The sequence below is a fragment of the Rhinoraja longicauda genome, chromosome 16 (genome assembly GCF_053455715.1).
Source record: "Rhinoraja longicauda isolate Sanriku21f chromosome 16, sRhiLon1.1, whole genome shotgun sequence".
Taxonomy (NCBI): Eukaryota; Metazoa; Chordata; class Chondrichthyes; order Rajiformes; family Arhynchobatidae; genus Rhinoraja; species Rhinoraja longicauda.
In genome coordinates, this window is record NC_135968.1 from 22,069,249 (window position 1) to 22,086,162 (window position 16,914).

The window sequence follows — 16,914 nt, forward strand, 5'->3', positions numbered from 1 at the left end:
CCTCTGTAAATTGTCCCCAGTGTCGGGTGTGGATGAGAAAATCGAACTAGTGTGAACCTGTGATTGATGGCTGGAGTCGGCCAAAGGATCTGTTTCCACGCTGTGTCTCTAAAACTAAACTAAAATGTGTGATTCGTTTATCTAACGCCACAGCATGGGTAAAACTAGAGGATCCTCAGGTGTGTAGTCTGTGTCTGTGTCCAAGCAGTTACTTTATCACATTGACAGCTTGTCTCAGCCAGCCAGAGCTTGCTCTGCTCCAGCTCTGCAGTTTTTAAAAGGTCTATAATCCACCACATCTAGGTTCATTCATTTTAATATCCTGAGAATCTACAAGTTCGGCCAGTATCACACATTCATGCAAATATTTCCCTATGATTATTTAGTCAATTAGACTTTAGAGAAATAGCGCAGTAAGAGGCCCTTCGGCCCACCGAGTCCGTGCCGACCAGCGATCACCTCATGCACTATCCCGCACACACTAAGGACAATTTTACAATTTACCAAAGGCAATGAATCTACAAACTTGGAGTGTACGTGAAAACCGGAGCACCCGGGGAAAACCCATGCGGTCATGCGGAGAATGTGCAAACTCCGTGCAGACAGCACCTGTGGTCAGGATCGAACCCAGGTCTCTGGAACTGCAAGGCAGCAACTCTACCGCTGCGTTGTGGTGTCGGCACAGGATGTCCCAAAGCATTTCATTTCAGAACTACAGAACTAATGTAGGAAATGTAACAACTAATTTGCACACAACATCCAACAAAGAGCAGCGAGATTATTTTGTTTTCACTGTTCAGTCCGAACTATGTCTATTTTAAAAGTTAATACTGATTCTTCTTCACCTTCAGTTAAGATACCAAATAATCTTTCCAAATCCCATTGATTAATTCTGAACAACAGCATTGGATGTGTATTATTAACTTGTTCAAGGAGGTTCAAGTCAACATTTTCTGCTTGTTCGGACTGTTAAATGTTCACTAATGCCTTGGTTTCTTTTAAAAGACTCTCCCACTCACCATGTAGTGAATCATTTTATGAAGTAACTGGACAGAATTTTTTTTTCTTGTTGGCTCCAAGTAATCAGTTTTCATTACACTTTCATTCATAAAACCATCATGTGGACCAACTATCTTACCTTTGGTACCGCTTGGAAAAACTGCTGAACCCAGACAGATGTGTCCCTTTAACACGTAAGTAAAGCACTCCTGGAGGATATATAAAGGAACTGATGAAATCCATCTCACCACAAACGTACATCATTCTTACGATAAAGCTCTGAACTTTTTACCGTGAGAAAATAATCACCTGAATTTGATCGTGTGACATGATGGATATAGATCTATCTATCGCCCCATACCTAGCAACAAGTCTGTAACTATCTAACTAGAGATAGACCTGATATCATCACTCATGCATGTCATTCAACTGCTGAGAGACAGATTAAAATTCCAATTTACATCATATTGATCGGATTGGGGAAAACAAATTAACGCAGTAGAGATGCAGATGAGTGGACACTATAAGATCTGCCTCCAACACTACCCCAGGCAATGCATTCCATACCCCCACCGCACTCTGTAAAGAAACTCAACCCGCACATCTCCATTAAACTTTCCTCCTCCCAACTTGCAACGCCATCTTGTATTGAACATTACCACCCTAGGAAAAAGGTTCTGACTGTCTAGCCAGTGAAATGATAGACAAACGATCAGTTGGAGGATTTATTAAGAGGTTAACATACCTTCTCAAAATCAGTGGGAGTGCCAAAGTGAACTGTGCGTGTGACATCTGTAGTTCCGTCCCTAGTTCAAGCACAAAGAACAAAGAGCCAAGCGCTTTACTCCTTTTTACAACTGAATGTGATTGTACTAAAACCGCCAAGATCCAACTCTATGCCCCACAAAGAGAAACTGCGTATTGATTTAAAGGATGAAATACACAAAGCCTTTACAAACCTCAGGATGTCCCAAGGCACCTCATGTATGAACTACAGTTACTGATGTAATGTATGAAATGTGACAGCCAATTTGCACACAACAACCCACAAAGAGCAGCAAGATTAATTTGTTATCAGTGTTGAAAGGGTAATCAATGTTAACCAGGCTATTGGTAAAAATTAACTCCTCTTGAATTAGTGCCATGAGATTAATTCAAGTTTGGAGGGATGCGAGTTAAATGCAAGCAAATTGAACTGGGGTAAATGGCACCTTGGTCAGCATACAAGTTGGGCCGAAGGGATCGTTTCTAATGCAGTATCACTCTACGCCTGTATTAAAGAGCCAAATGAGACAAGGTTTAATGCAGAATGCTGTATTTTTGACGGGGATTAATAGTAGATTACATCCTCAATCTGAAAATTAAAACTTGAGACATGAAGGGTAATGTAATCAAACTACATAAGAGTTGAGTTTAGTTTATTGTCACGTGTCATGGGGTACAGTGAAAAGCTTTTGTTGCGTGCTAACCAGTCAGTGGAAACACTATACATGATTACAATCGAGACATCCACATATGGGATTAATGAGCAAAACAAAGCGCTGGGGTACCTTGGCGGATCAGGCATCATCTGTGGAGGGGAATGAAAAGATGGCGTTTCAGGTCGGGACCCAAAATCTAAAGAAGGATCCTGATGTGAAACATCATCTGTTTATTCCCTCCACAGATACTGCCTGGCCCGCTAATTTCATCCAGGACTTTGCCATTAGTTGATAGTAATGTGGAACATTATTTCTATTCATTTAAACCCATTCATAGATCCTATCTTTTTCATTTGCCTGACAGAGCTTCTGGAAACCACAAACATCCTTTTATGAGTGCTAAATTTCCAAACAATAATATAGTTGCCTAACACATCAGATCAGATGCTTAGCGGGCGATCATCAAGGAGGAGCCTTTTTGCAGAAGATATACCTTTTAAAAAATGAAGAAGGCTGTACTTAAGTTGGATAATTCTCTAACATTGAACTTCTGGATACTAGTTAAGCGTATGCAAAAAAAGAAGCCAAAATGTGAATATATATATTTTACATTGAAATGATTTAAACGTGTTCATGAACTGCATCTATAACACAGAGCCCAAGGATAAAAAAATAAAGATGCCATTTCTTAAATGTTATAGTTAAATTTTATTTCTTCACTCCAGCAATGCTTTAATCCACATTTTACTTTATAAAGCAAAAGACAATGACATTATGGGCTATAGCCAATCAAATCACCCAAAGGCAGAGCAGACTCGTTGGGCTGAATGGTCTGATTCTGTTCCTATAACTAATGAAATACGGACGTCTATCCAACCAGATTTTAACTTCCAACCACAATTATTCATTGTGAACGGGAAACATTGTCTGTTCTTGTTCAAAGGAAATGCATTTAAGCCTCAATCAACTCCTCATGATATCAGTAGAAACTAAGAACTGCAGATGCTGGTTTACAGAAAAGGACATAAAGTGCTGGGGTAATTCAGCGGGACAGGCAGGAGAAGGGTCCCGACCCAAAACGTCACCTATCCATATTCTCCAGAGATGCTGCCTGACCTGCTGAATTACTCCAGCACTTTGTGTCTTTTCCTCATGGTATTACTTCTTCATAGTCCAAGGCATCAGTTGAATACTTTGAGATGAGTCCACAAATCAATGCGTAGTGCGGCTGTGCAGATAAATGTCAAATATTTATGGATATCATTTAAATAAACACAGGGAGATTTCGGTTTCCTACCCATTATCAGTTAACCTACAAACTCACACATCTTTGGGAGCACCCAGAGAAAACCCATGGGGTCACAGGGAGACTATGCAAACTCCATTCAGGCAGCACCCAAGGTCAGAATCGAACCTGGGTCCCTGACACTGTGAAGCAGCAACTCTACCCCTGTGCCACTGTACTTGCACATAGGTCACTCCACCACCCCATCGCCTACCCACACCATTCATCCAATTTTCCCTTAAAATAGTGCAAAAGATTTAATGTCTTACCTGTACTGGGCACCAGAATCCAAAAGATAGACTTCATTTAATGATAAAGTTCTGTTTGTACTTGGGATAGGCCTAAAAATGACAAAACAAATTTGGAATTGAAATAATCTAGGCACTGTATGATATTATATAAACCGCAGAATATTTCCATGTGTATCTGATTAAAATCTCTGGTTTAAAATCACGAAAGAATGTGTCATCTATTTTGTACTAGAACGACAGGAAATTTCATTTTTAATGCTAAATTACATCAATATCAATAAATTGCATATTTGTGCTGAAGGGGATATATAGAGCATGTGCTCACTTTCTGATCAATAGTTCAGGATTTCCATGGTAATGGCCACAGGGATAAAAGAGGAAGACAATCAGAAAACATTCCAATGTCCTGGTCCACCTTCATTACTTACCATTCATTCAACAGTATCTTCTCTAATGTTTGCTTTCAGTACTGTACTAATTCTTTTGAATTGAATTGAATTGAATAAATTTTGTTAGCCAAGTATGCAAGGAATGTATACAAGGAATTTGCCTTGGTGCTTTGCTCGCAAGTAACAACACGATATTCAGTAAACAATTAAGAAAAAAAACATTATAATTTAAACATGTGAAGAATGAAATAAAATACCAGAGCAAAAGGAAGCTACAAACTTTTGGTTATTGAGTAGAGCTACTGCTCATGGAAAAAAAGCTGTTTTTATGTCTGGCTGTGGCAGTTTTGACAATCCAGAGTCGCCTTCCAGAGGGAAGTGCTTCAAAGAGTTTGTGGCCAGGGTGAGAGGGGTCAGAGATGATCTTACCCGCTCGCTTCCTGGCCCTTGCAGTGTACAGTTTGGCGATAGGGGGGAAGGTTGCAGCTAACAACCTGATCGAACAATGCGCTGCAGCCTCCGGATGTCGTGCTTGGTGGCTGAGCCAAACCAGACCATGATGGAGAAGGTGAGGACAGACGCTATGATGGCAGTGTAAAACTGGACCATCATTGCCTGTGGCAGGTTGTGATTTCTCAGCTGCTGCAGGAAGTGCATCTTCTGTTGGGCCTTTTTTGACTGGAGTCGATGGTGGCCTCCCATTTAAGGTCCCTGGAGATGATGGTTCCAAGGAACTTAAATTACTCCACAGATGTGACTGGTGGTGTTGTTGATGGTGAATGGGGGAAGGGGAGCTCTCTAAAGTCTACAATCAATTCCACTGTCTTAAGAGCATTGAGCTCCAGGTTGTTGCAAAGGCACCAGGACGCCAGCTGTGTCACTTTCCGTCTGTAGGCAGATTCTTCCCCATCCTGGGTCAGTCCAATCAGGGTTATGTCATCTGCAAACTTGAGAAGCTTGACAGAGGAGTCTGTGGAGGTGCAGTCATTGGTGTAGAGAGAGTAAAGGAGAGGGGAGAGTATGCAGCCTTGCAGTGCTTCTATGCTGAGGGTCTGTGGGGTCCGGGATGTGCTTTCCCAGCCTCACGTGCTGCTTCCTGTCTGTCAGGGCGTTGGTGATTCACTGACAGAGGGATTCAGGCAGTCAGCTGGGAGAGTTTGGAGTGTAGTAGCTCTGGCACAATGGTGTTGAATAGCAGAGCTAAAATCCACAAACAAAACCCTTGCATAGTTCCCCTGGCGGTCTAGGTGATGGAGGATGAAATGCAGGCCTAGGTTGACTGCATCATCCACTGATCTATTGGCCCGGTATGCAGGGGGTACAGCAGGGGTTTTGTGATATTTTTCAGGTGGGCCAGCACATCTTTCAAGGGTCTTCATGATTACAGAGGTCAGTGCGACAGGCCTGTAGTCATTAAGACCAGTAATCCTTAGCTTTATGGGTACAGGAACAATAGTGGAGACTTTGAAGCAGGCAGGGACAGTGCAGGTTTGCTAGGACTGGTTGCAAATGTCTGTGCAGACTGGTGCCAGTTGTTCGGTACAGAGCTTGAGCGTAGAGGGGGAAACATTGTCCAGTCCTGGAGATTTCCGGCTTTTTTGTCTCTTCTTGTAAATAAATATGAAATGTTTTAAGCATTATTTACGCAAGTTCTTAGGACACTTAAGTTACAGTTTAGTTTATTGTCACATATTCCAAGGTACAGTGAAAAGCTTTTGTTGCGTGATATCCAGTCAGCGGAAAGACAGTACATGATTGCTATCGAGCCATTTACAATGTATAGATGCATGATAAGGGGATAATGTTTAGTGCAAGGTAAAACCAGCATAGTCCGATCAAGGATAGTCCAAGGGTCATCAAAGAGGTAGACAGTTGTTCAGCACTGTTCTCTGGTTGTAGTAGGATTCGGTTGCCTGATAACAGCTGGGAAGAAACTGTCCCTGAATCTGGAGGTGTGCATTTTCACACTTCTATACCTTTTGCCTGATGGGAGAGGGGAGAAGAGCGAGTGGCCAGGGTGCGACTTGTCCTTGATTATGCTGCAGGCCTTGCCGAGGCAGCGTGAGATATAAATAGAGTCAATAGAAAGGAGGTTGGTCTGTGTGATGGTTTGGGCTGCGTCCACAAGTATCTTGCATTGGTTTTCTAGAATTTTCCAGGCGGTTTTCTAGAAGTATCTAGAATGGTTTTATAGATTTTAAACAGAACCCTCAAGCTTGAGGTCATTTACCTCTCAGCACCAATGTACATTATATCTAAACAACCTGTGCATTTGTTACCTGTAGTGAATGACTGCACTGTTTGGACCACTGCTGGAGATAGAGGCAAAGCTCAAACCCATAAATTTGGCTTGCTGGCTGCAAAACATTAATAAAGAGATTGAAACAAATGGTTACAATTTCCAAACAGATTTAATGAACTGCAAAACTCAATATTCTTGATCCTGTCAATCAGGCTGAAGAAGGGTCCCGACCTGAAACGTCACCTATCCATGTTCTCCAGGGATGCCCCCCTGACCCGCTGAGTTTCTCCAGCACTTTGTGTGATTTATTTTGCAAACAGCACTTTCAGTTCCTTGTTTCTACAAGGATCGATTTATCCCCCCTTTCCTCCTTCGGTTCAATAGCTAATTTCCAACCCATATCATTGTACTACAAATCCTGTACTCTACTCTTGATGACAAGCCTCATTGAAAATTCTGAACATCCACGCACACTGGATCTACTGGTTACCTGGATCTATCCTACTGGTCACATGCTCAAAAGAAATCCAGCAGCTTGCTCACACATGATTTTCCTTTCATAAATCCACATCGACTTTTTTAAATCTTAATATCGATCTTTATGTATTCTGTTCTAGCAGTGTTTGGTATATCTTCCAGTATAAGTGGGCATAGAGTCATACAGCACAGAAACTGACCCTTCGGCCCAACTTGTCCAAGCTAACCAAGATGTCCCATCTACACTAGTCTCAGAGGAGAAAAGCAAGGAAAACGGTGAAGGCTCTTTATAGTAGGACAATAATATATGGATAAATAAGATCCCATGGCTCTGGTTTTAAGAAAGGCTGAACATAGCAATAAATTCTTGAATATATCCGTATTCATTTCTGTACAACGCACATTCCCTATAGAACCTTAAATGCTAATTTATTGTGGCAAAATTAATGTGAAAAAGGTGTTACAAACACCAGGCTCACTAATCACAAATAAGTCAAACCAATCAACACAAAGGCTGAGGGTTTCCCAGAGATAACAAGATCTTTTTTAACTGGAGAAAAATATTCCATACATTAATAATTAATCTGGTGACAAATATTTTAGCTTGTGTTTCAAAACAGATCAAATTTTGTGTTTTTATTTCAAATTTCTGTGCTGTAAATAGAGTGTCGACAAAACATTTTGTGCAAACACAGTGATCTTCACTGTTAGCAATGGTGAGAGTCAAGGTTTGCTTTTACATTTTTCAGTAATAATCATTCGCAGGAATCAAATAGATGCCCTTCACACAATTCACCCAATAATAAACATATGTCAGACTTACCTGCGCAGTTTTGCAGCTTTATCTGAAGCATCTAGCTCAGTGATGTTGCATTTTGGAACCTGCAAAGTTGCAATTTTAGCAGACTAATCAGAAATCATGGAAATTCAAAGAGGAAATGGCAAAATTGTGCAACTAATGAATGATTTCATTACAATTATAGGCACCACGCATCTTAGGCGGGGGTTACATTCTTGAAAAGCAGCACGGAACTCAAAAACAAGTAAGCACATAAATGAGTACGCTGTCAGCAGTAAAGTTGAGCCCATTATTCCAGGGGTGGGGGAAACTTTTCTCTTCCTCACGGCGCGGGGTGCGGCTCGGCCACTGAACTTTACATCGCCCGGTGCGGCTCGGCCGCGGGACTTTTCATCACCCGGTGCGGCTCGGCCGCGGGACTTTACATCGCTGGTGCGGCTCGGCCGCTGGACTTAACAGTGCCCGGTGCGGCTCGGCCGCGGGATCTAACATCGCTGGTGCGGCTCGGCCGCGGGACTTTACATCGCTGGTGCGGCTCGGCCGCTGGACTTAACAGTGCCCGGTGCAGCTCGGCCGCGGGACTTTTTCATTGCTGGTGCGGCTCGGCCGCGGGACTTAAAATCGCCCGGTGCGGCTCGGCCGCGGGGCTTGGATGTGCAAGGCTTGGTCGCGGGGCCTTCCATCGCCCGGCTCGGCCGCGAGACGTTTCAGCGCCCGGTGCGACTCGGCCGCGGGGACTTCCACCCCCTTGCGGGGACTGTGCGGGTCGGTCGGGGACGAGCTGTCTGTCCGTGGGCGTGGGGAAGAGAGTGGAAGTTTTGTTGCCTCCATCACAGTGAGGGGGTGTTTGGAGTCACTGTGATGGACGTTTGTGTTGGGGTTATGTGTCTTGTGTTCTTTTTTTTGTATGACTGCTATGTAGTTTCGTTCGGTACCTCAGTACCGAATGACAAATAAAGCTCTGTTATATGCTCCCTGACCTGCTGAGTTATTCCAGCAATTTGTATCCTTTTGTGTATTAATCAGCATCTGCAATTCCCTGTTTCTACATCCCCTGATAGTTAATGAGTTCTGTTGAACAGCAAAAATATTGAAGCCCAAAGAAATAATCCCAGCAGTAACATTGACACACACAATAAGATTTCTTACCTCCTTCTCAAGCCAGACAAAGAGCTCACAAAGAGCCACAGCATCTTTAATCTAGCGTTTGGAAACAAAGACAACAGAATGATTAATTCCTATCTATTGATCCTGTCCACTATTTTTAATTGCCATTGCGTTTGCATATTTCTGCACTCAATTTTAAAAGATTACAAACAATTTCCTCAAACACGGGTGAGCAACCCAGTCTAAGTAAAACCTAACGGTTTTGCTGCCAGAGTTCACAACCTGAACTGAAGTGGGCGACAACTGCAGAAAATGTCACGTGAGAAAAATCTCTTAGCGTCGGTATAGATCCATGGATCCAAATCCATGCTAACCATCGATCCCCTATTCACACTAGATCTGTGTTATCCCACTTTCTCATCCACTCCTTCCACTTTAGGGGCAATTTTACAAGAGGTCAATAAAACGACAAAACATGCACATCTTTGGGATGTTAGGAAACGGTTAGGGTGCGAGAGAAAAAGGTGAAAGTGGCCAAGAAGTACGGCAAACAGGAGAGTTAAAAATGACAAACTGGTCCAAAAACAAGTTCAATTCGAGTTGATAAAAGCCCAGTCGTTGCATTTATATAGCACCTTACACCAGTCAATCAGAAACTCACATATAGAATTACGATGATGACATATTCCAGGTAGATTATGTACAACCCATTTACCTGTCATTTTAAATTGTTCAAGATATATTTGAGGGATGACAGCAAGAATAAAAAGCTTGAATGATCACATCACTCACATGAGCTTGCCTCATGCCTTCAATCTCAATTGGATTCTTCACAGCTTTTGCAATGCAGACTGGGGTATAAGCTGTCTGCAGCCTCTGCATCTGTGGAAATCAAAATAAATACTTTTATTTATGCTCAGTGCATTTCCTGTTCTATAATTACAACCTGACATGGAGTATACACAAGATCGACACAAAGTGCTGGAGTAACTCAGCGGGTCAGGCAGCATATCTGGAGAAGGACGAGCGACGTTTTGGGTCGGAACCCTTCATCACCAACTGTGATGCCAGAATTAGGGGGTATTAGCTACAGGGAGAGTTTGGACAGACTTGGTTTGTTTTCTCTGGAAAGCCAGAGGTTGCAGGGAGACCTGATAGAAGTTTATAGAATTATTTGAGTCATAGATTGGATAGACTGTCAGAACCTTTTTTCCCCAGGATGTAACAACTCAAATACAAGAGGGTATAGCTTTAAGGTGGGAGGGGTAAACCCTAAAGGAGATGTGCAGGGGAAGTTTTTGTTACACATGGAAAGTGCCTGGATTATGCCACCAGGAGTGATGGTTGAGGCAGATATGATAGTGGCATTTATGAGACTTTTCATTGGGCACATGGATATGTAGGGAATGGAGGGACATGGATTATACGGAAGCATACATGAGTTGGTCTTGGCAATCATATTTGGCACAGACTTTGTGGGACAAAAAGGCCTGTTCTTGTGCTGCACTGTTCTATGTAAAATATACTATTTGGGAACGATACATTTTGTCAACCATTTAAATGGCTGTCAATGGATTAGTTGCCAGTTGAACTAATCCTTGCTTCTCTGTCTCGGTCAATGGAAGTGCAAACTGGGAGAGGATTACAACTTGTTGCTGATCAAACATTGATAAAAGCCCAGACGTTGCATTTATATAGCACCTTACACCAGTCTATCAGAAACTCACATATAGAATCACGACGATGACATATTCCAGGTAGATTATGTACAACCCATTTACCTGTCATTTTAAATTGTTCAAGATATGTTTGAGGGATGACAGCAAGAATAAAAAGCTTGAATGATCACATCACTCACATGAGCTTGCCTCATGCCTTCAATCTCAATTGGATTCTTCACAGCTTTTGCAATGCAGACTGGGGTATAAACTGTCTGCAGCAAAGCGCTGGAGTATCTCATCAAAGGTATCACAAAATGCTGGAGTAACTCAGCGGGTCAGGCAGCATCTCAGGAGAGAAGGAATAGGTGATGTTTCGGGTCGAGACCCTTCTTCAAACTGATGTCAGGGGAGGGGGTGGGTCAAACATAGGATGTAGTAGGAGACAGGAAGACAGTGGGAGAACTAGGAAGGGGGAGGGGAAAGAGAGGGACAGATCTCATCAGGTCAGGCAGCATCTGTGGACGTTTCGGATTGGGAGCCTCCTTCAGACAACTTCTTCGGACCCCGTCGGAATAGGACTCTGACCCAAAACATTGCCTATCCATTCCCTCCACAGGTGCTGTCTGACCTGCTATAAAAAAAATAACTTTTTTTGTTTAGTTTAGAGATACAGCACAGAAACAGGCCCTTGGGCCCACCGAGTCCGCATCGACCAGCGATCCCACACACTAACACTATCCTGTACTCTCCTGGGGCAATTTCCAATTAGCCTCCACAATCTTGTACGTCTTTGGAGTGTGGTGGAAAAACCCACGAAGGTCATGGAGAAAATATACAAACTCCATCAAGACAGCACCCGTAGTCAGGATCGAACCAGGGTCTCTGGCACTGTAAGACAGCAACTCTACCGCTGCACAACTGTGCTGCCCGATATTACATATTAGTTTATTAAATTATTGTTACTGTTTATTGACACTCTTATTTAAAGAGCACCAGATTTATGTTTAATAAGATGGCGTGCTCCTGGCATTGGACATGCTTTGACAGGAGCAAAGAGAACAGCCAGTGAGAAGAGAAAATTATGATAATTTTGGGCTCATGGTGTGGGATCCATGATGTGAATAAAACTTAGCAAATACAAATCAGTAGACTGAGCATCTAAAATTCTTCTCTGGTCAGCTCAGCATGTTACTTTCACAAGGGATTGAAAAGAGAGCAAAAGCAAGAAAATTGAACTAAAAACAGATGTAACTGAAAGCACACAGCAGGGGCAGTTATAATCTCCTACAATTATACCTGTCTAATTCCGTTCGGCATTCCTGTCATTTTTTTTTCTTCTAGAAATTGCTCAGTTATAAGTGATTTGATGCTAGTGCTGAATCAAGCACCATCAAAAGAGAAAATAGGCTCTGGTCAACCTAACAATTTGTCAAAATTGCCAACATTTAACAAAGTTATGTGTAGGAAGGAACTGCAGATGCTGGTTTAAACCGAAGATAGACACAAAAAGCTGAAGTAACTCAGCGGGACAGGCAGCATTTCTGGAGAGAAGACTAGTGTAGATGGCACATGTTGGTCGAAGTGGGCAAGTTGGGCCAAAGAACCTGCTTTCATGCTGTGTGACTCTACGAGTAACTCAGTGGGTCATGCAACATCTCTGGAGAACATGAATAGGTGACGTTTCAGGTCGTTACATCAGCTACATATGTTACATATGTTGATGCAAGTTTCTTACAACAGGCTCCTATCAATTAGATTTTAGCAAACAAAATTTAACGAGCATCCTACGTGAATATAGTGATGTTTTGCTATCAATACTCTTTAAAAATAGGCATTAATTCTAGACTGACAAAAATGAATGTGAAAGATTGAATCCACAGACATACACCATTTAATAGGCCCTTTAGCCAACCAAGTTCGCACCAACCATCGAGCACCCCTTAAAGTTAATTCTACACTAATCCTATTTTGTTCTCCCCATATTCCCATCAATTCCCCACAGGTTCTATCTCCCTTCCCTTCTCTATGTGCAACTTAGTGGCTAAATAACCTAGCAAACTACGTATCTTTGTTATATGGGGGGGAAACCTGAGCACCCAGACGAAACTTATTCAGTCACAGGGAGAACCTGCACTCTCCCTCACTGCCCCCGATCTGTGATTCCTACTGCTTCCCAGTTCTACGGTCACGTTTTAACCTGGACTCGCTGCCACAGCCATTGAGTCTGAAGAAGGGTGCCAACACGAAACGTCACCTATTCCTTTTTTTTCCAGAGATGCTGTCTGACCCGCTGAGTTACTCTCCCAGTTTGCCGTGAAAATGCAGCCAGAGAAACCTCGGATCACAGGTTCACCGTTACAAATATCAACCATCTGCTCACACTCTGAATACATTCATTCAGTTTAACCTCCTACTGCTGACAATCACAACCAGCCTATTTTCATTTGTTTCTGGAACAGTATGGAGCCCAGACTTCTCCGCTGTTGCCAAGAGGTGTTTGCCGTCTACACAATTGTAGACAAAGGGAAACAAGGTGCTGGAATATAGAAGATAGGAGGTCATGTTGCATTTGTATAAGACGTTAGTGAGGCCACATTTTAGACACACTTAACTGTGTTCAGTTCTGGGCACCATGTTATAGGAAAGATATTGGCACACTGGAAAGGGTGCAGAGAAGATTTACAAGGATGTTACTAGGCCTCAAGGGGCTGAGTTTTAGGGAGAGGTTGAGAAGGCTCGGACTCTATTATTTGGAGCGCAGGATGATGGGTGATCTTAGAAAGGTGTACAAAATCATGAGAGGAATTGATGTAGTAGACTCAAAGTCTCTCGCCCAGAGTAGGGGAGCCGAGAACCAGAAGACATAGGTTTAAGGCAAGGGGGAAAGAGCCAAACGCAGGCAGGTAGGACTAGTGTAGATGGCACATGTTGGTCAACTGACCAATATGGGCAAGTTGGGCCAAAGGACCTGCTTCCATGCTGGGTGACTCTACGAGTAACTCAGCGGGTCATGCAACATTTCTAGAGAACATGAATAGGTGACGTTTCGGGTTGGGACCATTCTTCAGAAGGTAGACACAAAATGCTGGAGTAACTCAGCATCTCTGGAGAGAAGGAATGGGTGATGTTTCGGGTAGAGACCCTTCTTCAGAAGATGGGTCTCAACCCGAAAGTCATCAATCCATATTCTCCAGAGATGCTGCCTGTCCTTCTGAGTTACTCGGGCACTTTGTGCCTTTTGTGTAAATCAGCTTCAGCAGTTCCATGTTTCTGTAATTCTGGATAACCTCTCCCAGAAGGATGACAACTTTACAGGCAAATATTTCCAGCATCACTGGAGGTGAAACTCTTCTAACTGACACCTGGAATCGCTGCCAGATTTACCATTAAATGGCCTTTATGGGAAAGCGATTTCCAATGCTTGTGGTTTGTAGGTTAATTGACTTGGTATAATTGTAAATTGTCCCTAGTGTGTGTAGGATAGCGTTAATGAGCGGGGATCGCTGGTCGGCACGGACTCGGTGGGCTGAAGGGCCTGTTTCCATGCTGTACCTCTAAACTAAACTAAACCAAATTTGCACCTCCTTTAGTTGCACCTCCTTTAGGTTAGCTTTGGCTGGTTAACAATGAGACCCTATTAGCTGATAACAAACCTTTGGGATTATTTCTGAAAGAGCGTGGCTGGCTTTGCTACTGATCCAGACCTTCTCCTTGGAATTCATGTTGGAACAAATAGTCCGTAGCTCACTCAGAACATTTTCATAGGGGAGAACGTGTACATTGAAATCAGGTGTTGCATTTGAATCAAGCTGCAGATGCCTTCGCACAGCAGGTTCTTCCATGCGCGTCTCATTAATGAAGAGTCTGCAGTGAAGAAGAGAAAAATAACATCCTTTCCTGAGAATTGAGGTGCTGATAATCTGACAGGTAGTCTTCAATAGTGCACATAGAAGTCACATTTGAAAGCAAATAAAACAAAACGGCAGATGCTACAAATCTGAAACAAAAGCAGAAAATGCTGGAAATACTCAGCATTTCAGGCCAGTTCGAGTTAATGCTTCAGGTATTTTCTATTGAGCACTGATCCGTTCCGCCTTTTGAAAAGGTAATGTTTCAAAGTTTAAAAACATAACAAACTTGAAGCAGCAAAATGTAACCATAATCAGGGATCACAAAAAGCAATGGAGTCATAGAGACAAACAGCATGGAAACACGTCCTTTGGTCCAACTTGCCCATGTCAACCCAGATGCTCCATCTATACTAGTCCCACCTGGCCACATAAGGCCAATATCCCTCTATGCCTTTCCTGTCCATGTACATGTCTTTTAAATGTTCTATTGCACTTGCCTCAAATTCCTCCACTGGAAGTTCATTCCATATACACATCACCCCCTAGTAAAAAAGTTGGTCCTCAGGTTCCTATTAAATCTTTCCCCTCTCACCTTAGAGGTGTCCTCTAGTTCTGATTCCCCTATCCTGAGTAAAAGACTCTGTACATTCACCCTATTGATTCCCTTCATGAGTTTATATACCTCTGTACAATCACTCCTTAGCCACCTGTACTTCAAGGAATAAAGTCCTCGCCTGACCAGTCTCAGCCTGTACCTCAGCCCCTCAAGTCCTGGCATCATCCTAGTAAAAGATATTAATAAAGAAGGAATTCAAGATAAACCCATTTACCCATAGAGCTAGTTCCACTGGAAGCAGCTGAAAGGAATAACATGGATGCTTCAAATGAAAGTTGGATAACAAAAGGGAGAATGGAATAGCAGATGTTGCGCGAGTTCAATGGTGAGGTGGCAGAAAACTCAGGAGAAACATAAATATAGACATGAACCTACTGAGTTAACTCATCCTTCCCTGTGCTGTAAATAGTTCTGATGCATACCAGCGACCATGCACAATACAGTGAAAATGGAGTCATGATGGAAATAAATCGCAAAGAATAAGTGTTATAGAAACAATGAAAAGCTCAGCAAGCTGGAAGGAGTGCAGACAAGATCTACAAGGATGTTGCCAAGACTCTGGGATTTGAGCTATCGGGAGAGATTGGGCAGGCTAGCACTTGGATTGCAGGAGGCTAAGGGGTAATCTTATAGCGTGCATGAAATCATATGGGTAATAGATAAGGTGAACGCACAGTCTAGTCCAGGGTAGGGAAATCAAGAACCAGTGGACATAGGTTTACGGTAAGAAGGGAAAGATTTTATAGGAATCTGTGGGGGAATCTTTTCATTCAGAGGGTGGTGGGTATATGGAATGAGTGGCCAGAGGAGGTGGTTGAAGCAAGTGCAAGAACAGCATTTAAAAGACACTTGGATGAGTACATGAATAGGAAAGGTTTAGAGGGATATGGGCCAAATGTAGGCAAATGGGACTATCTTAGATGGGCATCTTGGCCAGTATGGATGAGTTAGGCTAAAGGCCCATTTTACTGCTGTATGACTCAATGACACATCACAAACTCAAAATCTACCCACTGTGCAAAACTGATGAATCGGCAGCATTACAACTTGAAAACAAAATTACAACTTGAAAACAAAAATGGCGTCTTTGAATTTGCTCCATGTAATAAGAGAAACATGTATGAAATTAACAGGACGGTGCCATTACAAAACATTGCCACGATTTGGACAAAGCAAATCTTTTTAATAGGTGCGTGCAGTCAATCAGAGCTATGCAAACAAGCCACAGATGACAGTTTGCATTAACAAGCGTGCAAACAGCAATATTTTGTCCTTCATTCCCATACATTGTCTTTACAAAAATCGTTTGCACAGAAAAAAAGATTTTTGTTTTAAAAGTAAAATGCCTCCTAATAACAAAAGCTTCTACAATATATCAGAAAGGGTATCAGAATGATAATAAACGAGCTACAGAAATTAAGTGCACTGTGCATGCACAATCCAAATTCTGTTCTGTCACAACTCCAGGAAACCCTTTGGTTTGTGAAGTAAAAAATGGAAATGCGCCAAAAAGCTTCAAAACCCCACTGTAAAATACAATGGCTTCATTGTAAAATATGGGCACCGTTTTAAGGCTCACATATGACAAATTATCTTCCCGAAGAAAAAAATTGGAAGTAGGTAAAATATTTCAGAAAGAATAACAGGGAGGCCAGACCATTACACAAACAGTAGTGGTTTAAAGATAACAGCTCACCATCACCTCAAGGGCAATTATGGAAGGTTAATAAATACTGACACAGACAGAGAGAGTAAATGAAAGAAATAATAAAAAATCCATTTAACAGACAACAATATTCACATGACTAGGCTGCAG

General features: G+C 42.4%; 1 protein-coding gene across 3 annotated transcripts in view; it reads right to left on the bottom strand.

The window, feature by feature from the left end:
• The window catches only part of xpnpep1 (X-prolyl aminopeptidase (aminopeptidase P) 1, soluble), a 65,832-nt gene that overhangs the window by 19,598 nt on the left and 29,320 nt on the right, over window positions 1-16,914 (bottom strand). For all 3 annotated transcript variants that reach the window (XM_078412820.1, XM_078412818.1, XM_078412821.1), the window contains 8 exons: window positions 14,285-14,495; window positions 9,763-9,852; window positions 9,013-9,063; window positions 7,888-7,946; window positions 6,625-6,702; window positions 3,975-4,046; window positions 1,745-1,805; window positions 1,139-1,208 (listed from right to left, as the gene is read on the bottom strand). In XM_078412820.1, coding sequence (XP_078268946.1) covers window positions 1,139-1,208; window positions 1,745-1,805; window positions 3,975-4,046; window positions 6,625-6,702; window positions 7,888-7,946; window positions 9,013-9,063; window positions 9,763-9,852; window positions 14,285-14,495 — 692 coding nt within the window. The remainder of the gene's footprint in view (window positions 1-1,138; window positions 1,209-1,744; window positions 1,806-3,974; window positions 4,047-6,624; window positions 6,703-7,887; window positions 7,947-9,012; window positions 9,064-9,762; window positions 9,853-14,284; window positions 14,496-16,914) is intronic.